At 33.0% G+C, this 24,704-nt stretch overlaps 2 protein-coding genes across 3 annotated transcripts in view; one reads left to right on the plus strand and one right to left on the minus strand.

Annotated features, from left to right (window-relative positions):
* LOC146531624 (BAG domain-containing protein Samui-like) overlaps window positions 1-18,040 on the minus strand; it is a 34,457-nt gene extending 16,417 nt beyond the window's left edge. The window contains exon 1 of one of the 2 annotated variants that reach the window (XM_085198751.1): window positions 17,883-18,040. In XM_085198751.1, coding sequence (XP_085054877.1) covers window positions 17,883-17,906 — 24 coding nt within the window. In that variant the 5' untranslated portion in view covers window positions 17,907-18,040. Of the gene's footprint in view, window positions 1-5,050; window positions 5,203-17,882 lie in introns of those variants that run through there. The other variant, XM_085198752.1, reaches the window with a different exon arrangement.
* Window positions 18,041-18,352: 312 nt separating this feature from the next.
* On the plus strand, window positions 18,353-24,285 carry LOC146531625 (integrator complex assembly factor Brat1). Its single transcript, XM_085198755.1, has 5 exons — window positions 18,353-18,675; window positions 18,956-20,385; window positions 20,629-20,833; window positions 22,268-22,443; window positions 23,293-24,285. The coding sequence occupies exons 1-5, from the start codon at window positions 18,552-18,554 to the stop codon at window positions 24,181-24,183; spliced, it is 2,826 nt and encodes a 941-aa protein (XP_085054881.1). The 5' UTR covers window positions 18,353-18,551; the 3' UTR covers window positions 24,184-24,285.
* The last annotated feature ends 419 nt before the right edge of the window (window positions 24,286-24,704 follow it).

Consider the following 24,704-nt stretch of genomic DNA (forward strand, 5'->3'; position numbering starts at 1 on the left):
CCGCTCCAGGAACATATCTTTCTAAAAGATCCTCAAGTGAGTCAAAGTAATTTATGTGTAAGCTGGGACTGTAAAAGACACCAAGCAGAACTTTAAGAGTGCCAAAGAGGACTTCTATCAAGATATGCTCCGAAGAATTTGAGTAGACTGACGGTGACTTATGTAGTAATGAGAAAGGGATATGACTGCGCAGATAGATCGCTACTCCGCCTCCGCCCTTTTCAGTACGGTCATTACGTATGAGGTGAAAGCCAGGCAGAGCATATGCGGTGGATGGCAAACACGGCTTAAGAAATGTTTCTGAGACAAGTATAGCGTGAATATTTTTTAAGCTGAATGAGTCGAGCATGTCTGGGTAATGAGCCGGTATACTTTGTGCATTGATGTGGACAACATTAAAATTTTTTGGGAAATTATCAAATTTGGTTTCTAGGAGGGAACTGAGAGGATCAGAAATGCTATGGAGACTACAATCGGATTCTGTAGAATCGCACTGGTGAAAGATGTCGCTATTTATACTATCACTACTAACACTGTTATTAGTATGCATAACTACGCCAAACAAAAGACAAGTTTAATTTAAAAAGAGAAAAAAAAAATGTATAAATATATGTATGTACAAAATAAGATATAGTTTTAAGTTAATAATACAATCAATAAGAATACTAATAATAATAAAAATAATAATATTCGTAGAATAAGATAAATAAATAATATATAAACAAAATAAGCTTTCCAGAGACAATTATAAATGTATATACACAGTAATATATTAACAGATATTATAACAATTGTAATAAGTTACTTTAGACTTCATCCACCTGCTGGCAGTGTTTTTGATTATAAATAAGAGAAAGAAAAAGAAAAAAAATCAAAATAAATAAATAAATGATTAACGTGTAACGAAATAGGTTTTAGTGAGAACTTTGTTACGCCATCTATGGTCATACAGCTGCTAAGTGTCAGCTGTCATTGTGATATTTGTTTACAAAATACAAAGTAATAAGCATTATCAAAACAATGTGGGTACAATAACAATTTATATGAAGAGTTATATATAAATATAGAGGTATATACAAAAAAAAAAAAAGCTTATAGTTATATAAGCAAAGAGGAGAGTACTAAAGATATATGTGATAATAAAAAATAAGAAAAAAACATAAACAGAGAAGTTACTTCTTCACGATTCTCTTTGTGCGGGCGACCTGTTTGGCAATAGCTGGATTCTTGACCGTAGCAGAAGCAGGATTGACTTGACCTCGGGCATCAGGATTAGGAGTGATCTTATCAAGCTCGGAGCACGAGACTACGCTATGTCGCTTGCCTTCTGGACCAATGACAATTATAATTCCATCCTTGGTCCAACACTTAGAGATTCCGAAGCGTTGTCGCGCTGCCATGAATGCTTCGTGCCTGGATTTGGTTAAAAATTCGGAGATAGTAATACCAGTGCTTTTAAGAGAGGCCTTTGAGTACCAAATTTGATTCCTCATAGACTGGTCTCTAAGCTTAAGCAAAATGGGTCTAGGATTTCCTGATGAGATTTTCCCCAGGCGCTGGCATCTGCTGACATCATCAACACAGAGATCTGGAACTTTCAGATGTTTGGCTAAGACTTGGATCACCTGCGAGGCAGTGTCTTCTTGTTTATCCTCAGCAACGCCATGCACTAACAAGATTTTTCTTCTGCTACGCATTTCAAAATTATCGTACTGTTTAGTAAGGAGTAGAACTTGATGTTGGAGACCCTCAAGAGCGTTCAACACAAAAGATCTGAATAAATTGAATTGTACTGCTATGCTCGCTGTTGGACTTGCCGTGTTATGTGTTGAGTTCAATTGTTTTTGAAACTCTGCCATTTGAGAATTGAATTGTTGTGTCAAATCTTCTATGGAGTGCTTGATAGATTCCATTATAAACACTTAAAGTTTTATTAAAAGTGATTTTCATTATTAGATTAGTTCATAACTTTAATGTATTAAATTATATGTAGAAATAAGTTTTAAAATAATTAAATTTAGAGAGCTCTACAAACAGCTGTTACTACTTTTGCACCTACCCACGCAAAAAAAAAAAAAAAAAAAAGAAAAAAAAAAAAAAAATAATAATAATAATAATTGCATGTCAAATTAATAAGTATTTTAATATATTGGTATATATCGAAAATATTACAAATATGAGAAAAAAAAGTATCCTATGTTCATCCCGAGACCCTCAAGTATCTCTATATGAGTATTTTATCACAATTGAATTAGCGGTTTGGCCCTGATTGCGTAAAAGACAGACAGACAGACAAGACAGACAGACAGAGTTACTTTCGAATTTATAATATAGGTATGGATTATTCAAAATATCACACAGTCCTACTAACAAATTATTAATAACAAAATTACTATTAATTTTATATTATGTTATCTATCATGAGAAATTTTAAGATCTGCAAATTACCCGATTTTATTTTATCTTATTAAAAGAAATTGTGAAAATAATTTTACGTTTCTACTGATAGCATTCCTTAGCTGGAGAATATGGCTGCGAGAATTGGGTGCATAAATATTGCGTCTTAAGTAATCTTTTCCAAAAGAAATAGTCAATTTAAACATTCTACCACTGTGTAAATATTTAATGGCGTGGAATGTTTTATTTACAACGCACTTGTATCCAATATTTCAACTTTTCCTTAAGGTCGTGTCGATTCGAGGTCTATTTTTTAATAAAGCTGGATGTTATTTTTGATAGGTAGGTAGGTATATTTAGGTAGGTAGGTAGGTAATTTAAGTTTATCTTCATATAGGGATGAAAACAAAAATAAATTTTGGATCTATCATCTAAAAGATCTCAATTGGAATATATATATTCCTCTCATAAACTATGAGCGGAAATTAAAATGTTAGAGTAGACCACAAAATGCAATTGCAATCTCTCAACGGTTGGTCGCGTTTATACCCTGACGAAGGTATATGTCACGTCTGACTGACCGAAGCAATAGAATACATCGGCAACATCTGATACAAGAATATATTATATTACATAAATATTATGAATAAAATAATAACAACCATGGACAGCGTATCGAACTGCTCTACATTCTACATTTTGTTTGAATTCAATTGATTATAGACGAAATTATAAAAAATATTTTATTGTCAATAAGAAAATTAAATACGGTAAAAAAAGTAAAAAATAAACTTAATATGTTAACAAATTATTTGTTATTTTTTTTAGTTTCTCGCTATATCCCATAGATACCAGACTAGGCAGAGGAAGCCTGAGAGTCTAGTATTATGACAATCTGTATCCAGTTAAACATTTCTGGAGTCATTGCGTGCTGAGAGGCGAAACTCAACTCTGGTAGCGAGGCAAAACGCACTTGAGAGCCAGGAAATGAAGAAGTGGAAATCGAACCCACAACCTGTGTCGTTTAAAGACGCACGCTTGTGCTCCTACCTACGCCACGATTGGTCCCCATGGAATTAAATTTATTTTGTTCATTATATACATAGCACAACGAACCAAATCCAGAAAAAAATATAGATATACTAAACACCCATAAGCAATATACGTTTTCCAATAGACACAAAGACACACCGGTGGACCAGCTGGCGTGTTTTGGCAACAATCAATGGTTAACGACGAACGGTCGTTGCCCCCCTCGGTACTTACGCAAGGGGCACATCAAATCAGACGGAGAACACAATGACCAGTATGCTTCCATATTCCGTAAGCATTTCGATAGCAATATAATAAATTACTGCAATAAATTATAATAATGTGAGTGTAATAACACTCTGTAATGTCTATTGCTAATAAATAATTAATATGGTGTGGTAGATTAACGTTTTATAGGTCGATTTTAATAAATAGATTTGCTTTGAAGTATTGTACAAGCAGGATTCGAAAGGGGAAAAATTGGGTTAGTCTTACAACACGCGTCGCTCATACGTCAGGCGATGTAACGTCCCATCAAAAACGTGAATGTGAAATGAGAGCAATATTAGGCTCTATCCCGCATATGAATCAGGGTAGGTATTGCCATTAAATATTTCATTTCCAGGAGTGGGGATCAAACTCTCAAACAGTCAGGTTTACAGTCAGAGAATTGTATCCCTGCACCACGACTGACCTATTTATATTAAGAAATATTTTTTGACATCCGCTTTGCTGCGCGTATGAGGTCTTATTGATTCAAAACTTTTCTTTGCCAGGCTCTTTCTTTGCAAAATATTGTTCTTTCGTCAAACTTTTTTTACGTATTCTGAATTGTTTTATAGAGATGGCATTGAAAATTCTCCACAATTTTCTGTACTTTGTTCATTTACAAGAAATTCGGCGGAAAGTGGGAAACGGAATGATTTAACACTAGTTTCCCTCTGCTTACCTGGCTGTGTGCGGGATACAGCGTGAAGCTTATTTTTTTTACAATAAATTGCGTGTAGCGGAACCTAAGACAGATGCTCTAAGAGTGATCGAGCATAACCATTTTGTGTACAGTTAAAAACTTTGCAACTGCGCAATGAAGGTCAAATAATTTATTTAAACACTTATGTTTCATATTTACCAATTTATGCAAAATTATTTATTTTATTTTTATTTAATACTTTATCCTATTAGCTTCTAAAAGCCTTAGTTTAATAAGTGTACAATCACAATAAATTGTATATATACAAGCAATCCTTTCCAAACTCAAAATACTTCAGGGTTAATGACTAAACTATAAACAAGCTAACTAGGGCGATCGTAGGAGGCCCTGTGTCTAAGAACCAAATTCCAGATTACGATCAGATTTATTATGGAAATGGAAATTACGTAACGTTGCTTTTGCAAATTTCACACGCGTACGTGGTATGTATTAATAATTTGAAGAAATGAAACAAAAGTCGTTCATAAAATAATAACAACACGACATAAAAACGTCTCAAATGTAAACTTACATCGAGGTATTTCGATGACGTCCAAACATTTCTTGTTGGCAACACCGTGACGGTGTTGCCATTAAGCTATTATATTAATTCGAGCGTAAGAACAAAAGAAAATAATCATCTGTACTCACATTTCGCTTCATTTTCAATAGTTCATCATTAAAATGGCGGATATCGTTGAAAAATATATAATTTTACGTTTCTTGAATTTTTTTTTGATAAGTCGCCTCCAGCAGCTCACTCGGTCGACTCTGAGCGTTCGCATTGCAAGGTGGGTGGGTGAGACGTATCCCCGAAATAGAACTTTTCGAATAACTCCACACAAATTATATTCCTGCGTCACTGTTGACGAGATGAAGATCAAGTGCAGAGTTTGCAGTGACGATTGTTGTTTTAATTGTCTTTAATCTGCCATTCTGTTATCTATATATATAAAAGGACTTGTCCTCACTGACTGAGGTAAGACGCAGGCACAGCCGTAACCGCTATGCGTAAAAACGTGAAATTTGGACAGCTGTTTACTTTCGTAATCTGGACATCCACTAAGGGATTTTGAAAAATTTCAACCCTAAAGGGGTGAAATAGGGGTTCAAAGTTTGTATGGAAAATTTTTTAAATCGGCACCGATTTTAATAAAATTTGAAATTTAGATTTTTAAAAGTATTTAATTGAATACGTATTTCATCGTTTTCTAGAATTCTCCCCCTAAGGGTGCAAATAAGGGGTTGAAAGTTTGTATCGAAAAATTCTTAAATCGCCACCGATTTTTATAAAATTTGAAATTTAGACTTTTAAAAATATTTCATTGAACACATGTTTCATGGGTAATTAGAATTCACCCCTAAATACGTAAGCGAAGCTGCGCGCGTCCGCTAGTGAGCTATATAGCTATATTAAACCTCTGTTATTTTAAATTAATTATTTTAACAATCATTTCATTCACAATCAATCAAGAATTATTATACTAAACGAATTTAATGAAAAAAAGATAATAGGAATCGGACTATGTGAATTTCCCTAATCTTTTTATATTTGTTATTGAATTTTGTTTGCATAGTCGTCCAAACGAATGAGTTAAACCGTACCAAAAAAATGAGTTTAATCCCATAGTGCTAACTTTAATTACTCAAAAACCAAATATTGGACAACCAAAAAAATACAAAACTAATCAACAGCAAATGTTATTTCCCTATTAAAATAAAAGTTAAAATTAACAAGAAAACCTTGAATACACAACATGTATAATATATTTGAATGTGGCAACATTTCTTCCTCAACAAGTGTAGTAAAAGGAGAGTCCTTGGTGCCCACTGTACTGAATCATTAGCACCCACGTCCCACGCGCCTCACAGAGTGATCGGTCGACACTCGACACTACCTTGCCTACTGCAATATGCAACGCAATACGGATTAAGGCTGGCGATAATTTATCGATTTTGACTTTAACGAAGTGAAACTGTTGCGGTACTAACAGCAATTTAACGCTATTTGTATAAAATAGGGTTCTTTTAATATCATAAGCTAATTTTATTTAAAAATTCATATGAAAAACTCATTGCTTATCAAAAATGCCGAACTACTTAACATTTCTAACACTAAACTGACATTGGAAAAATAATTTAACTTCCTACCTTCCTAATAATTGTATTTGTAAGTATGTAGTGAATTACTAATACATATATTGGAATTAATAATTAAGACAAGTAAATAAGTAATATACTACAGTCAGTTAATATAAGTGAGGATCCCCCAGAGGGCATGTATAAAGAGGTCGATGACAGTGGACGAGGCGAAAGAGGTATGTAGAGACCGTAGCGTTTGGCGCTCCGTTCTCTCTGACTACCTCGCTAGGGATAAAGCGTGAAGCTATGTATGTATGTAGTTAATATACCATTGATTGGCAGCCCTGACTTGAAACGAATAACTATGTTATTGTAACGATAATAATGAATAACGAATTACGGCTATTGCGCAGCGCTGGATGACCGCATTATGCGACTATCAATATAGAACTATCTTGGAAATCTCATCGTATTCGCTCATAAAATTAAGTATTTCGTACTAATATAACTATTTTCATATTCCTAACCCAATTTTAAAGGGGAAAACGAAAAGCACTTGTATTTGTAAATAAAATTAATATTAGATTATTATTTAAGTGGACAACGGAGTCAAATATTATATTCGGAGACGTAAGACTCTCTAATTTAATAGTAAATTTCTAAGTCGTTAATTTTATTTGATATGTTCTAGCTAGTATAGAGTCAATAGTATCTTAGGCACGTATTATCTAGGAAACATAACTTTTACTTTAAAAAAGAAAGACAAACACGTATTCAATTTTATTTGTTTCTCCAACTGTATGATGATTAAGAAATAAATTGCAATTAGTAGATACAAATTTAAAAAAAAACTGTAGTTTACTTCCAAAACAACAAACATTAAGCAACGATAATACTGGTGTTATAATAATAATATTTACTTAACTGTGGGTAGAACATCGAGCGAAGTATCATCTACGTGACGTCGCTAGGGAGGGAGGTAGGAATGCCAAAACAGGTATGAAAACAATTTATATCATGCGATAATTGTGTCACGCATTTATTAAATAAAATATGCGACGTGATTGTAAAACAAATGAGTCGGTGTCGGTATTTGATTTATTGTAATAAATCAGTGAGCCATTGGATTTTTATAACAAAATACGAGTTGGAAAACTTGTTAAGCTTTTGTATTTTTGACGTGACATTGAAGAATGCCGGCCGAAAAAGTGTAACTCAGTGTCACGTTCTACCTGAGATGATCGTGCGAGCGAGAGCGCGGAACAAACGATAGAGGAGGCACGATCGGCTTGTGAAGCACCTATCCATGTTGAAATAAAGTCAATAAGGTATATCACTCCGTTAGTTTTGTCTAGGTATTTAGTTTAGTTTACACTAGACCCTTCCCGATTACGGTGGGGGTTCACCAGGGCTCGGCTCTTAGTCCGTTCTTATTCAATGTAGTGCTCGATACTGTCTCGGCTCACATCCAGGACCAGCCTCCATGGCTGATGATGTATGCCGACGACATAGCACTCATTGCCGAGAACCGACTGACGCTGGAGCGTAAAGTAAACCTCTGGAAGGGTACGCTTGAGAACGGCGGTCTTAAACTAAATGTGTCGAAGACAGAGTACATGGCCTGCGGGAGCCGGGACTCGAGCACCATCCTTATAGGTCCTGAGCCAGTCGTTAAGTCGGAGAAGTTCAGGTACCTTGGATCCGAGAGCACGAGTCTGGAGGCATCGATCACGATGTCCATGACCGGATAAGCGCTGCCTGGGTCAAATGGCGGGAGGTCACTGGTGTGACCTCAAGGCATCGTCCGACCGGTTCTTTTATACGGCAGCGAATGTTGGCCAGCACTATCTCGGCACACTCAGGAGCTTCACGTCACGGAAATGAAGATGCTGAGGTGGATGTGCGGCGTAACGCGGTCTGACCGCATACGCAACACATTCATTCGAGGTAGTCTTGGGGTCCGTGACGTAGCGGATAAGCTCCAAGAGAGTCGCTTGAGATGGTTTGGCCACGTTACGCGCCGGCCTAAGAACTATGTCGGACGCAAGTGCCTTGCTATACTAGTCCCTGGGGTGCGACCTCCCGGACGCCCAAGGAAGCGCTGGTTGGATGTCGTGATGCAGGACATGAGAGCCAATGGTCTAACCACCGAGGATGCAAAAGATCGTGCAAAGTGGAGTAGGTTGTGTAGGAAGGCAGACCCTGGCAATAGCCGGGATTAATGCCAGGAGGAAGAAGATTTAGTTTAGTTTCATTTCATCTTAAAAAATAAAGCCCAAGATATATAAGAACGACAGATATTTTTTTAAGTAAAGTTTTTGAAAGAATTCAAATTCGCAAGTTTGATAGTACCTTTATACATTTCTATTTAATATATACGTACATTTATATTGAAAACTCTACATTCTACCGCTATGTAGACGTAACGGCACATTGCTCCTCACAACATTGCACAGTAATAAAATTTTATAATAGTTTTGGAAGTAACCCAGCAGACAGTCGGTTTAATATTTTGTTTTTTTTTTTTTAATGACAAATACTGTCTCGTATAAAATTGTAACAAGAAAAGTAAAACATTTGTCTGAAATTGCAAAGTACTGCGTGTTACACTCGTGATAGTGTCATTTATTAGCTTCAGTATCACAAAAAAATGAAAAAGTAAAATGTGACTGAAAGCGAATGATTTTTTTTTTGGTTTTCCAAAAAAAAAAATATTCGCTGGAACCAAAAAAAAAACATTCGCTGGAAACTAATAATTTAACTATGGGTTATCCATCACATAAGGGACGTTAGATTAAGCCAACGAAGAATAATAAATAAATTTCGTAATATTCCTAACGTATTGCGAATATTGCGGTTCGATTCCCACTCGGAGAAATTCAATATTTTAACTTCCTTTAATTGAAATATTTAAATTTCCTTGCTCTTCTGAGGAAATTAACTTTAATTTCTTTATTAAGAGCTTCTTGAACAAGCAATGCGTCCAGAATTCGGCGGAAACACGGGGAACGGAGACTTTTAACACTAAGCACCCTGATATGTGAACATATAAAAAAATATTTCAATTAACGTGCTACACAAAAATTATAAATACGCTCTTTATACTATAGGATAAACGGCGTCAACGTATAGACTTGACCCATATCGAATCGATTGGTCAGTGACAATTGGTCTCATTTATAGGTATTACGAACACAAAGGCCGTGAACTAGAACGTTAATAGGTCGACATTCGTCATAAATTTGGATAATCTAAAGTTTATAAAATGTTCTTTTTTTTTTAACCAAAATACATAACTTCTACGATTATTTTAACTTCACGCTGTATCCCGCATGCAGCAGGATAGGCGCAGAGGGGAATCTGGTGTTAATAAATTCCGCTCCCCATTTTAAACCGAATTCTGGAGGCATTGCGCGTTGAGTGGCCGCTCAACACCACTCTTTACTTCAACATCAGAACGCAGCAATTAAAACATTAAATAGTTAATTTTCTCGAATGGGAATCGAACTCACAACCGGTTGGGTTTACACCTCACCTTCTTATGTAGATTCTCTGCGCCAAGACTGGCCTCTACGATAATAAGGGTTCGATTTACTTCATACATTATTAATATTTTCCTTCACGCATTTTCCCGCACGGTGCGGAGTGAAAAAGGAAAGTATTTATTGATTTCAGAGACATTAAGTACTTTATCTATCGAAACCGTGAGACGAATTGTTTTTCATGTAGGTATACTTCCCAAATTATACAAAGACGGTGTCAATTATTTACTTTATGTCATGCCACAGAGTCCACAGATACATAAATTTACAGTGCAGAACATTCCCAGCTCGCTATCAAAACAACGATCAACGATCACAAGAAGACTTTTAAAGAAGCAAAATATTTTTTTTAAAAACCAAGTCATGACACCAATAAAAATATGTGTTTTCAAAATATATCTGTCGCATCCGCCGCACCACACGTGAGTGTATTTGGCACGCACGCTCGTTACTCACCTATTTACTTCAAATATATCGGCGGTTTGTTCATTGAAAACGAATTCAACTTACGGGGATTTCCTTGAGTGTAAACAATATTTATATTATTATATTAAATAGAAATATACAGTAGGACATAAAATAGTCATTTCAAAAAATATTAATTATCTATACTAATATAATAAAGCGGAAGAGTTTGTTTGTTTGTTTGTTTGTTTGTTTGTTTGAACGCTAAGATCTCTGGATCTACTGGTCCGATTTACTATGTTTTTGTTTTGTATGAAAGCTGCATTCTTCAGAAGTGCTATAGGCTATATAATATTACATTAAACATATATACTAATAAATTAAAATACTTTCTAATTTGACATGCAATTTATTCTGCCATGTTAATAACAACCGTCGCGTCGCTACGCAACCGCCACCGCGACATTTTGATATTCATCCTTGTGAACATAAATATAATAGTCACTTTTAGCATTTTATCTAGATTCAAATTATAGTTTACTGTATAACATTCTAATAAATAATTAAGGAGATGTCACTAATTCGAAATGACCTAGCCTTCGGGCGGCATAGTATGAGTACCTATGACCTACGCGAACGGGCGGATGAAGTTGATGGTTTTATAAATTTTCATACATTTTCGAACTTTATTTGCTGTTTATAATTAATTTAAAATACACTTTGGTTCTCTTCTTATTTTATGTGATATTGCTGGCAAAAAGTATCCTATTTAATAGAGAGAAATGTTTAGTTATTTCGTAGAGTCGATATCTATGTACGCACGTACGGAAAACTTTAGGTACTTTTTCTAATATTAAGAACACCTATCCTTTAGTTACTTTTAATCCTTTTGTTGGTTCATTTCAATAACTCAGATAATTTTTTCTAATAATGTGTATCTACTTATTATTCTTTTTGATTATTTGAGCTTATATTTTCTTACTAATTCTATTGAGAATTGAAAATAATTTCATGAATATATTTAATAAATATTCTTATAGTTGAAGCAGGCGTAGCCGCGTCCGGGTCCACTAGTTAATTAATATTATTAAATAGGAAACGGCATAGTGCCTGATTGTAAACTCGACATGCCAGGATTCTATTCCTACTCGGGGGAATGAATTATTTTTAATTCTATACTCGTGTCTAAGTGCGGCGTTGAGTTCTGCCATTATACACAGAATATCTTGAAAATTAGGAAACAGAGGAACTGAGTATTTTAGGACTAACTTTCCTCAACCTATGCGAAATATAGAGTACAAAAGAAAAGAAACTGTTAAGCTATAAATTTAAAAAAAAACATTATTTTTACTTATGACCTAAAATTCCTACTTTATAATATCCGCTGTTACATTAGCAGTAAGAACAAAAATATTTTAATGTTTTTGTACTCATTTCTTCGTGACTACAAAATCTTTGCCAATTTAACATTATCATGTTAATAAAGATAATTAAAAAAACCAGCTTGTGAGAAGCGTGCTATACCGCCAAAAAATGAGCTTGCGTGATTTTGTTTAATACATGTATCAAATTTATAAATTTTCTATACTAATATAATAAAGCGGAAGAGTTTGTTTGTTTGTTTGTTTGTTTGTTTGTTTGTTTGTTTGTTTGAACGCTAAGATCTCTGGATCTACTGGTCCGATTTACTATGTTTTTGTTTTGTATGAAAGCTGCATTCTTCAGAAGTGCTATAGGCTATATAATATTACATTAAACATATATACTAATAAATTAAAATACTTTCTAATTTGACATGCAATTTATTCTGCCATGTTAATAACAACCGTCGCGTCGCTACGCAACCGCCACCGCGACATTTTGATATTCATCCTTGTGAACATAAATATAATAGTCACTTTTAGCATTTTATCTAGATTCAAATTATAGTTTACTGTATAACATTCTAATAAATAATTAAGGAGATGTCACTAATTCGAAATGACCTAGCCTTCGGGCGGCATAGTATGAGTACCTATGACCTACGCGAACGGGCGGATGAAGTTGATGGTTTTATAAATTTTCATACATTTTCGAACTTTATTTGCTGTTTATAATTAATTTAAAATACACTTTGGTTCTCTTCTTATTTTATGTGATATTGCTGGCAAAAAGTATCCTATTTAATAGAGAGAAATGTTTAGTTATTTCGTAGAGTCGATATCTATGTACGCACGTACGGAAAACTTTAGGTACTTTTTCTAATATTAAGAACACCTATCCTTTAGTTACTTTTAATCCTTTTGTTGGTTCATTTCAATAACTCAGATAATTTTTTCTAATAATGTGTATCTACTTATTATTCTTTTTGATTATTTGAGCTTATATTTTCTTACTAATTCTATTGAGAATTGAAAATAATTTCATGAATATATTTAATAAATATTCTTATAGTTGAAGCAGGCGTAGCCGCGTCCGGGTCCACTAGTTAATTAATATTATTAAATAGGAAACGGCATAGTGCCTGATTGTAAACTCGACATGCCAGGATTCTATTCCTACTCGGGGGAATGAATTATTTTTAATTCTATACTCGTGTCTAAGTGCGGCGTTGAGTTCTGCCATTATACACAGAATATCTTGAAAATTAGGAAACAGAGGAACTGAGTATTTTAGGACTAACTTTCCTCAACCTATGCGAAATATAGAGTACAAAAGAAAAGAAACTGTTAAGCTATAAATTTAAAAAAAAACATTATTTTTACTTATGACCTAAAATTCCTACTTTATAATATCCGCTGTTACATTAGCAGTAAGAACAAAAATATTTTAATGTTTTTGTACTCATTTCTTCGTGACTACAAAATCTTTGCCAATTTAACATTATCATGTTAATAAAGATAATTAAAAAAACCAGCTTGTGAGAAGCGTGCTATACCGCCAAAAAATGAGCTTGCGTGATTTTGTTTAATACATGTATCAAATTTATAAATTTTCTATACTAATATAATAAAGCGGAAGAGTTTGTTTGTTTGTTTGTTTGTTTGAACGCTAAGATCTCTGGATCTACTGGTCCGATTTACTATGTTTTTGTTTTGTATGAAAGCTGCATTCTTCAGAAGTGCTATAGGCTATATAATATTACATTAAACATATATACTAATAAATTAAAATACTTTCTAATTTGACATGCAATTTATTCTGCCATGTTAATAACAACCGTCGCGTCGCTACGCAACCGCCACCGCGACATTTTGATATTCATCCTTGTGAACATAAATATAATAGTCACTTTTAGCATTTTATCTAGATTCAAATTATAGTTTACTGTATAACATTCTAATAAATAATTAAGGAGATGTCACTAATTCGAAATGACCTAGCCTTCGGGCGGCATAGTATGAGTACCTATGACCTACGCGAACGGGCGGATGAAGTTGATGGTTTTATAAATTTTCATACATTTTCGAACTTTATTTGCTGTTTATAATTAATTTAAAATACACTTTGGTTCTCTTCTTATTTTATGTGATATTGCTGGCAAAAAGTATCCTATTTAATAGAGAGAAATGTTTAGTTATTTCGTAGAGTCGATATCTATGTACGCACGTACGGAAAACTTTAGGTACTTTTTCTAATATTAAGAACACCTATCCTTTAGTTACTTTTAATCCTTTTGTTGGTTCATTTCAATAACTCAGATAATTTTTTCTAATAATGTGTATCTACTTATTATTCTTTTTGATTATTTGAGCTTATATTTTCTTACTAATTCTATTGAGAATTGAAAATAATTTCATGAATATATTTAATAAATATTCTTATAGTTGAAGCAGGCGTAGCCGCGTCCGGGTCCACTAGTTAATTAATATTATTAAATAGGAAACGGCATAGTGCCTGATTGTAAACTCGACATGCCAGGATTCTATTCCTACTCGGGGGAATGAATTATTTTTAATTCTATACTCGTGTCTAAGTGCGGCGTTGAGTTCTGCCATTATACACAGAATATCTTGAAAATTAGGAAACAGAGGAACTGAGTATTTTAGGACTAACTTTCCTCAACCTATGCGAAATATAGAGTACAAAAGAAAAGAAACTGTTAAGCTATAAATTTAAAAAAAAACATTATTTTTACTTATGACCTAAAATTCCTACTTTATAATATCCGCTGTTACATTAGCAGTAAGAACAAAAATATTTTAATGTTTTTGTACTCATTTCTTCGTGACTACAAAATCTTTGCCAATTTAACATTATCATGTTAATAAAGATAATTAAAAAAACCAGCTTGTGAGTAGCGTGCTATACCGCCAAAAAATGAGCTTGCGTGATTTTGTTTAATACATGTATCAAATTTATAAATTTTAAATTAAACTAACGCTTCCACCCGGTATTGCCTGCGATTTTTTTTTATATAATTCTTTATAATTAAGTAATAATTATATTCTAACAGGCATACGCTATTAAATAATTAATTACCATATTAAAAGTTTTAAGTAAAAGATTGTTGTATTTATTAGTCACTTTGAAGTTCTGCTTATAGCAATTCCTGTCATACTCATAGATTACAGTGTTAAATAGTTTTAAATATAAATAAATAATAATAATTCTTCAGTAAAGAAGCCCGTCTTTAAGAAAAAAAAACTCACGTGCGAAGTCACGTTCCCTTTCCGGTTACGTTCCTTCTGTTCCATAGAGAATAAATCATGCCTACTTTATTTACTTTAACGATCATATCTATACTTCTATTATAAAGCTGTAGTTTGTTTGATGATATCTCAGGAACTACAGGATCGAAATGAACAATCCTTTTTGTGTTGAATAGAAAGAGAGAGAAGGCATATTAAATCACTTTTTTAACATTTTTAAAGTGTTATTCCACACTTAAGATAGAAAGAGGCTCTGGTTCAAATCCCGCTACGTTAAAATTTTCATAAAATTTCTAAAAAAGTACATTAAAGTGTCAAGTGTTCTACACAAATCTCATTTATTTAACCACGGCAGCGAATCCACAGATAAAAAAATAGCAATAAAATAATCGCCATCTCTATTATTTACATTTTACACGGAACGTCGGTACCCTCCCGGAACCTATTCAAGGCGAACAGTAAGTTACTTCGCGGGCCGTCAGCGAGATGGATGTCACTCACCTTAAACGCATCGATTCCTTTATAACATACCAATATGGTTAGCCGATAAATACACACTGCCTCGCCGATGAATTTCGAGAACAAAGAGGCTATCAATAACATAAAGCTATATAAAAAGCTGAACAGTCATTTTATATGTACATATTTCACTCTTGTTTTTATCGGTAATTATGGAAAAATGTCGTACATACATATATTACATCGTCAGTTATGCATTCTAAGGTGCATTGTGTTTATATGTTTAAATAATTTATTCATAGAAAAAAACAGTAAAGAAATGAGTTACGGTAACACAAATTCGCAGTCAATTTGAGTTGCAGATTTCACATCGTAAAATATTCAAATAAGCATTAGCTATTATTAATTTAAATATTTTGTGTGTAGCAATATGTTAACTAATATATTATAAAACTTCCACTTTACATGACTTTCTAGTGATTAATTTCATTTGGTGAAACTATTGATTCAGATGAACTAAAATTAAAAACTAACTCCTGCTTCAGAATAAGATCAAACTAGTTTATATTAACAAATGCAGTTTGCACGTTTTCCTTATCCAAAGATAGATTTTCCTGTATTAGTTTATACAGCGGCACAGTGTCTAATCGTAAATGCAAAGGTTGTGTGTTCATTTCCATTTGGGGATATAAATAAAATTTGTATACTTTACACAAATGAATGATAATTCAGTTTCAAATTTTATCCTCTATAGCAGAGTACTGAAAGATTATAATCTGAAGATAGTCTGTCCTCCATATGATTCCCAGATGTGAGAAATTGTGTGTACTTTGTCTTGCCAGAACAAGTAATTCTAATGAATTCATTTCTTTATGTGGGGATTGAACCCGTCTCTAGCTATCTTAATCACAGTCAGTTAGTGTCCCACTGCACCATGATGGGGTCAGGAATGTTTTTTAAAAATATATATTGGTTACTGAAAATTAAATAAGTGTTTTTACATAGCTCATAATTATCAAATATTACAACAAAAACAGAACAATTTTGCTTATGACTGTACTTAAAACAAACAATACACTGGAATCTGTATGACACAGTCACCTGAACATAATTATTCTAAGAATCAACAAGGTCATATCTACAGATAATAAATGATGGAACAGTGTGGAACTGCAGATACCATTTTATACAGTAGCACAGTATCTCATTCTAAATGCAAGGGTTTTGGGTTCATGTCCATTTGGGAATAAAAATTATATTTATGGCCTCGCTCTGGTAAGAAGACCAGGACCAAGTGTTGGGTTCATTTCTGCCACTCAGAAGATAAATCTCAAAATTTGGTTGGCACATGTGACACAGAGTATTTTAACACTAGAATGCCTGGCTTCTTTTTCTTCTTTTCTATATGCAAGATATAAAGTAAAGCCAAAAAATATCTGCTTTTGGCACAGATACAGATAAAATTCTTTAAGAATTGCGATTTATGTTAATTATAAATTTGTTCATGTATACATGCATAAAGTACAGCCAATATTAGGAAATATATTTAGATATAATTTAGTGGTACATATTACTTTTATTATTATAATAAATGCAAAAATATGTAAACTAAATGTAAATAACATAAATACCACAATATAAGTAGCTTGCATTGAACCAACACCAAATTAAACTTTCCTCCATATGCTTAGACAAGGAAAAAGTAGATTTTTTTTAATTATAGCTTAGATTTATATGTATAGTCACAATAATGTTCCACTTATCCAGTAAGATATATACATGTTTTTATTAATACTTTGGCTGCAAAATAAAATGAATGATATGGAGTCAATGTCTCTCAAGTTTAATTTTGAGAAATATTTCCTATTTTATTTGAGGTTAAGTATTTGTAAACCAAAGACAAATAAAAACATATGTTATATATCATTCAAATATTTATAGTTCAAACTAACCTCACAAGCAGGCAGTTAGATGCACTCGGGAGCACTTGTGTTATAACCAGGCATCAACTGTCCTGTGGAAAACCAGCAAATTGTTGCATGTCCATTAATTTTGTCCCATATTAGTTTATAATAATTAATGGTAAGCATTATCATACAGTCAAGGATACTATATTTGGCCTCAAGCCAAAGAACTTGCACTGAAGCGAGCAAAACTGAAAATCATCGATGCAATCATGGTGTAAGATGCGAGAACGTGTCACAATAATGCGCGGGATTAGTAAACAAATATGGGATGAGAGCCAAAAGCGATTGCATAATACCCCTTATACACAAAGGTGTTAAAACGTGCATGGAAAAAACGAAGAACATGCAAAAAAAATAAAGGAAATTAGATATAAGATAGCGGTGATGAAATACTTACAAAACTTCTTCCTCGAAGGGGCATTTCACTTATAAAATATAAAAATCACAATTTAACACCGCAAAAAGTGTCCAAGAAATATTTCACTCGAGCCACTACACTAACACAGGTTCTAAACAATTTTAGTCCTCGTCTCTCGCCGTTCTCGGCAAATAAAATTTGACAGCGGCGTTCTCCTTTCTAGAACAATCACAGAAAAAAACCATTATACGCATCATAGTAAAATATTATTATTTTTTATATTTAATCAAGTTATAAAACTAAATACTACAAACTTATAATCATTTTATTTGCAAATAATTTTAGGTGTACTGGTCAATTAAAGAACATGTAAAGCTAAAATTATTGAATAAATATTAAATAATATTCTTTAACATTTGTTTTGATATCATGTTGTCGATGGACATATATTAGGAAGGGCAACATTTTTAATCTTTCATTTGTATATTCATTGCCTATGAATGATTGTAGTTTTGATTTACTCGAATCTCGATCACGTGTATTTGGTTAATATTTTAAAATGTAAAGTGTAAATCAAATAACGTATAACAATTACACCTGTAATGTTGTAATATTTTTATTGTCCGATATTACAAAACATATTAAGAACTAGAGACGATATGATTTTATAATTGTTTTAAAAAGAGTACTCTTATCAATCTTATCACCATGGAAAATGTTTTGATTCAAAATAAAGTTAAACTCTTATTCGAAAGAATTTCAGAACCACAGTATGTTATGAATAGTTACTATGCCGATCATTTTTTTACAAAAATTAACTGTGCTGATCCCGGTAAGTATTACAATAACAATAATTTAGAAATAACATTATAAAATAAGAAACTTAATTCATTATAACAATTAATGTTTTTTTTAATACTATACCGATAGTCTCGGCAATATGTTAATGTTTCGTATTACAGTACTTATTAAGATAATACAATTTAAGGTATTTTATAATACACGTTAAATTATTTTTTTCTTAATTATATAATTGGCGATTAACGATTCTACAAAAAGTTCATAATGATATTTTCATAAGACAGCAGTAACAAAATATTATTCTATTTCAGAAGTTGCATGCTTAAAATCATGGCCTTTATTACCTGATATGCTTATAGAAGTATTGAACAATGCAGAAAACTACCACAATACAGTGAAAGTATTCTTAATAAGATTATTGGGTGTTATTGCATCTGGGGAAGTTAATTTTGCTAAGATATTTTCAAAGAAAGGAGATGAAATTTCAAAAGCTTTCAGTGAAATAAATGCCCAGAATATGGACTCAAGCTTAAGAGTAGCTTATATGGAAGTAGCTCTTGCTCTTCTTAATCACAACTCTGGTGTGTGTTGGCTTCTGGACAGTGGAGCATATAAAGAAATATTAAGCCTTTGTAATGAAAAAAGAACAGTTTTTGTTGTTAGGCAAACCTACAAATTTGCATCCTCATTCCTTTGGAAACTCAACAATTTGTGTAGCGGAGCTAGTGTTAAACTAGTGCTGGATTTTATAGTAAAGCCAATGGTGGATTTTGATTTTATTAATATAGACTCCATGACTAGCGAAGAGGAGGATGTTATGTGTAAAACTCTTGAACCAATGCTACAAATACTACTAGCAATTGTAAATAATGAAACAAATATAAAGACACAGAATTATATAATAGACTTCTTATTAAAGGATTTTAAAATACTAACTTACTGCTATGTAATGTTAGACAGATTAAGGAGAGAAGATGTGTCTCTGCTTATATCAAAATTTCTATTTTGGTTGACAATTGGTAAAATATTTGTGGGCAAACCAAACAATTCTAATATACAATATGAAAGAGAGGATCTTATGGAACTCAGCGTGACATATTTTAATATTGTCCAACATTTAATTCAAAGAAGCCGTGCTACATTAATATTTGACTTTTGCAATGCTTGCAATGTAATATGGAGTTCTGTTTGGAATGATCAGAAACCAGCTGTATGGGAACTAGATGGTAGACGAATTGAGCTACAAAAACAACTATTGATTATTTGCTTAGTGCCGTCTTTAGTGTATATAAGTGAAAAGAAGACTTGTTCAGAGGATACTGACAGAGTCAACGATTACATAGCGAAAATTATGGATTCTACTTGTGAACATACTGCGAGAACCGCATACTCTTTACGAGACTTACTTTTACAGTTGGATACACAATCAGTTACTCTACAAAGTGTTAAGAGATTAACTTGTCTCAAAAACCATTTAAATAATGAGCAAGCTAATTTAGTTTTCCAAATTCTGTTTTATGTTCTCAAAGAATATGATCCTATAGATGAGCAAGGGGATATGAAGAAAGAAGAGATTCTGGAAGAGGATGATCAGGAGAAAGTGCTTGTAATGACGTATGTCCTGGACACTCTACTCTCCTTAGTTACAAATTACAATATAAATTGGCAAGAAAGCTTAGAAGTACTTTGTCTGTACACGGTTGTCTTCAATATTTTAAAGAGGCAGAATTTGTCATGCAAAGTAAGAATTAATATTAAATTAATTATTATTTAGTATAGATAATGTTATGGTTACTTACGTTACCTACAAATGTTATGATTGTAGGTTTGATTTCCAATAGAAATAAATTATTTTCATTTCCATGCTCTGGTCCACAATGTGCAGAACAACTTGTAAAGTAAAAAAGTGTTTAATCTTTTTCTATATAGGAAAAATCTATCTATGTAAGCTAGAATAATCAACATTTAATTTTTATTTTTGCAGTTTGTAGTAACAGCACTTAATGTGATATCAGTGACAGTAAAGAAGTTTTTGCCGCCAAATTTGTCATTGTTAATGGAATCTAAGCCAGGTTCAACAATGGATGAGCTCGGCAAACTGATTTATATGAAAATGCATGATTTTAACTGGGAAGTTAGAGACTCTGCATTGGAATTATTGTATGTGTGTACAACCATCTGTTTTATTAGTAAGTAAAATTATGTAATTATTTTATTTTAGTTAAAAATAGTTGGACGATCGACTCGATGCTGCGGGATTTTTTTTTTTTTCTCATTTTTTTTCTTTTCCTTTTTGTTATGTGCGATGTATATATTTGAAAATGTGCGAACACCGGAGTCAACACTAGGCTCTTTCTCCCTATCTTCAAACATACATGCGAGAGTTGTGTGGAATCTAAAAATAATTTTAAAAGTCTTAAGTATTATCAGTTTCATACTAAGCATGATGTAGCAATTTAAAATATTTTTTATTCTGCATTAGCAACGCATAGTGACTAGACATTAATGTATCTATATCAAATATTAATGATGACTAATATTAAATGAGAGCCAGAGGCCAATCGTGGCGTAGAGGCACAAAGTGTGTATGTAAACGCGACTGGTTGTGGGTACGATCACTACTCGAGGAAATGAAATATTTATTTAAATTTATATTTTCATTTCTTCGCTCTGGTATCGAGGCTAAGCGCTCTAGAATTAGCCGGAAAGTGGGAAACGGAGTGTCTTAACACTAATTTCTCTCTGCTTATCCTGCTATATGTGGTATACAATGTGAAACTAAAAAATAGCTACTTTTTTACGTAGACTATAATCGTAAATTTCTGTTACAATTTAAATTATATTCCTTCTAAATACGTCCCTACACTCCCATATCTCTCAATGCTGTATTTCAGCTTTCTAAGGTCAACGCTTTCGGCTGTGCGTTGTCTGTCAGTCACTCAATTAGTAGCGGTAAAATTATATAACAGAATATTATTTTGTTCACAAAAAAATAATTAACTTACTATTATACGATAATTATTTTCGGGCTTAAGATTTCTATTAGTACTTTTTCTTTACTTTTTTATATTTATTTTACGCACATGAGCGTATCTAGAGATATTTTCTGGAGAAATTTTGGCCGATAAACGTTTGTTATTTTATTTCAAGGTTAACTTTCTTTTCATTTTCTTTTTTCGACCCAAGAATATTCTGGGGTGGACACGGATCACCTGGCCCACCCTACTCCTAAGATCATGTTTACGAATAATCAAAAAATCATTTCTTAAAAAATACAATGGGTTAAAGACGGCTTAGTAACGTTTTCCTCTGTTATGAGTTGCTTGCATTACATGTCGAAAGAGGGAACCCAATACCGCAATTTATCTAATCATATTATTATCACATCGTCCTATTTCCAATATAAACATTTTTCTGAGAGAAGATACATTTTTTTATATAGTATAATTAGCTTCACGCCCACAGACAGTAGGGTCACTCCGTTCCCCAATTTCCGCCGAATTCTGAAGGGATTGCGTGTTGAGTGGCGGAACTCAACGCCGCGCTTTGCCTTTAACTACCACCACAAAATCTTGATTGGTACTATTTTTCAAATTATTTTAATGTCATTTATATAATTTCAGAGTTTCCTCCGTTACAAAAGCAGATTTTCTCGAATAACTTGATCAACGTAGCGGCCACTGTGGCGTTCAACGACCACGAGTTTTACGTTCGAGTGTCCGCGCTGAAGTGTCTCGGAGCTGCGAGCAAAGTGAGCTCGCTGTGGGACGAGCTGAAGACTCAATATCCTAATATACATGTAAATATAGAATTTAAGATCGTTGCTATTAACTATAATTGAAGTTTGTAAAATCGGAGAGAGGGGTATGGAGGATTTTATAATGCTAACTTCTTGACGCTTTTTTAAGCTTCATGCTGTGTCCTATGCATGGCAGGATAGGTAGAGGTTACCTGATATCTTAGTGTTAGGTCACTTCGTTCTCATTAAGGCACTTCCGTTTTTCACTTTCCGTCGAATTCCGTGTTGAATGGCCACAACAGCCACGCTTACACACCCATGAGCCTCTGCGCTATGACGGCCCAATACAAATAGTTCAAATAATTTCCCTCAAGTGGGTATCAAACTCACAACTTTACGGTTTACGGTTGTCGTCGCTGTCTTCTTACGTGACAACAGCCTCTAAGCAAAAAAAGATATAAAAAAAGCTGGCTGCGCCCTTCGCCATATATTTGATAATATAATTACTTTTATATAAAGTTACATAGACATTGCTATGTCAGCAACGCATATATTGATTCTCTAGTCTTAGTAGCTATGGCATGAATCGCTTTTAATAGATATTAAATGTTGTTATTATTATTAAATTAAATGCTATATTTAGTTATAAGTTATCATGAAGCACAATGTTATTTATATTTTAAGAATAAGGAAATAATGAGTATTTAAATCAATATTATAAGGATACAGTCTGATAATTACCCGCCTCGCTTTATCGAATCGGACCGGAAAAATAATTATTTCTAATATAATTACTCCCATAAGTGGGAACGGAACCCACAATCAGTACATATTCGAAATTACCGTAAAACACCACATCGACATCTTTCTCTTTTATAAATAATTATTTAAATATTAATCTTCTTACAGGAACTTCTATTACAAACGCTAGCAGAAAATCCAGAAGGAGTAGTCCGAAAAGAAGCGTGCAACGTCCTTTGTGAAATGTATCAAAATGTCAAATTGCCACCGAATTTTAAAGTTATTTTATACAATCACATGGTTTCGTCTGCTCTAAGCGACTTCCACTGGGAAGTACAATTGTGTGCACTTAAATTTTGGAAAGTGATCATACAATCTTTGCTAAACGACCAGGGAATGCTCGACGGTACCTTCCCACCGGTCACCTTTTCAAGGGAAACAAGAAAAATTGTTACCCTCAACGAAAGGGAGATACAAAAAAGATTAAATCGCATATTAGAAGAGCTTGCCTCCATAGGATGTCTTACAGTGTTAGTTAAACTGTTACATGATGAAAATGAGGTCGATATAATGGATTCAGCGCTGACAGTTTCAATGGAATTAATACAAATTCTAGATAAATATAATGTGCCAGAAAATCTTAGACCTAACGAGAACGAACCTAGAAGTATAGATGATTTGTTGAAGCAAATCAAACTTGATACAATTAATTTCTGTGATAATAGTGAAATGGAAGAACCGAAGAATTTAGCAAAAGCTGAAAACGTTATTGAAAGTATATTAAATGCTGATGATATTAATTTATTAGCAAACATCTATGAACGACATTTGACTTTACAAACAGACGAACCGAAACCAATTGATAAAAATCAAACGAAATTATTGAAATTTGTTACGCCATATTTGTTTGTTTCTTTTCTAAGAAGTAGAGATTTCAAAATGGTTATAGAACAAAAGAAAAATTGGAAAGATGGTATAAAAAGTTTGTCGTCGCTGTTAGACGATGTTCTTGGTATATATGAAGTTAATGATGAAGTTAACTCTTTAGATTGTTATTGAGATTATGTTTACTGTACTAAATAGTAGGGTAGTCGTAGATTTGTTATTTAGGTTAAGTGATTAGTTTGTAAATTATATTTTTATAAGTAATTTTACATTTTATTTCGCCTTTTTATTTCTAAATACATATCTAAAATATAAGACTTCGATAAAGGCAATAAAACATATTTTTTTTTAGCTTCACGCTGTACATAGCAGAACTCAACGTCGTAGCCTTACCAGAGCGAGGATATAACAATATTAGATATGTTAAACTCTCCGATTTGGAATCGCACCCACAACCATCCATTAGTCACAGGCTGTTATCCCTGCACCACAGTGATGTCATATTAATTTATAATTGTCCCCAGTCTAATAAATAATCCGAAGAAGGTAAATAGAGCACAGAGTGTACACTATAGTGTTAACTCCATATTCTCATGCTGAAAAAACAGCATATTTTATGATGTTCAAAAAAATAATATTTTACTATAAAAATTTATATTAAAATCATAGATAATATGTTATATATAGAGTTATTT

The sequence above is a fragment of the Heliconius melpomene genome, chromosome 15 (assembly GCF_056956725.1).
Source record: "Heliconius melpomene rosina isolate 202511_hmr_F chromosome 15, ASM5695672v1, whole genome shotgun sequence".
NCBI classification, from domain to species: Eukaryota; Metazoa; Arthropoda; class Insecta; order Lepidoptera; family Nymphalidae; genus Heliconius; species Heliconius melpomene.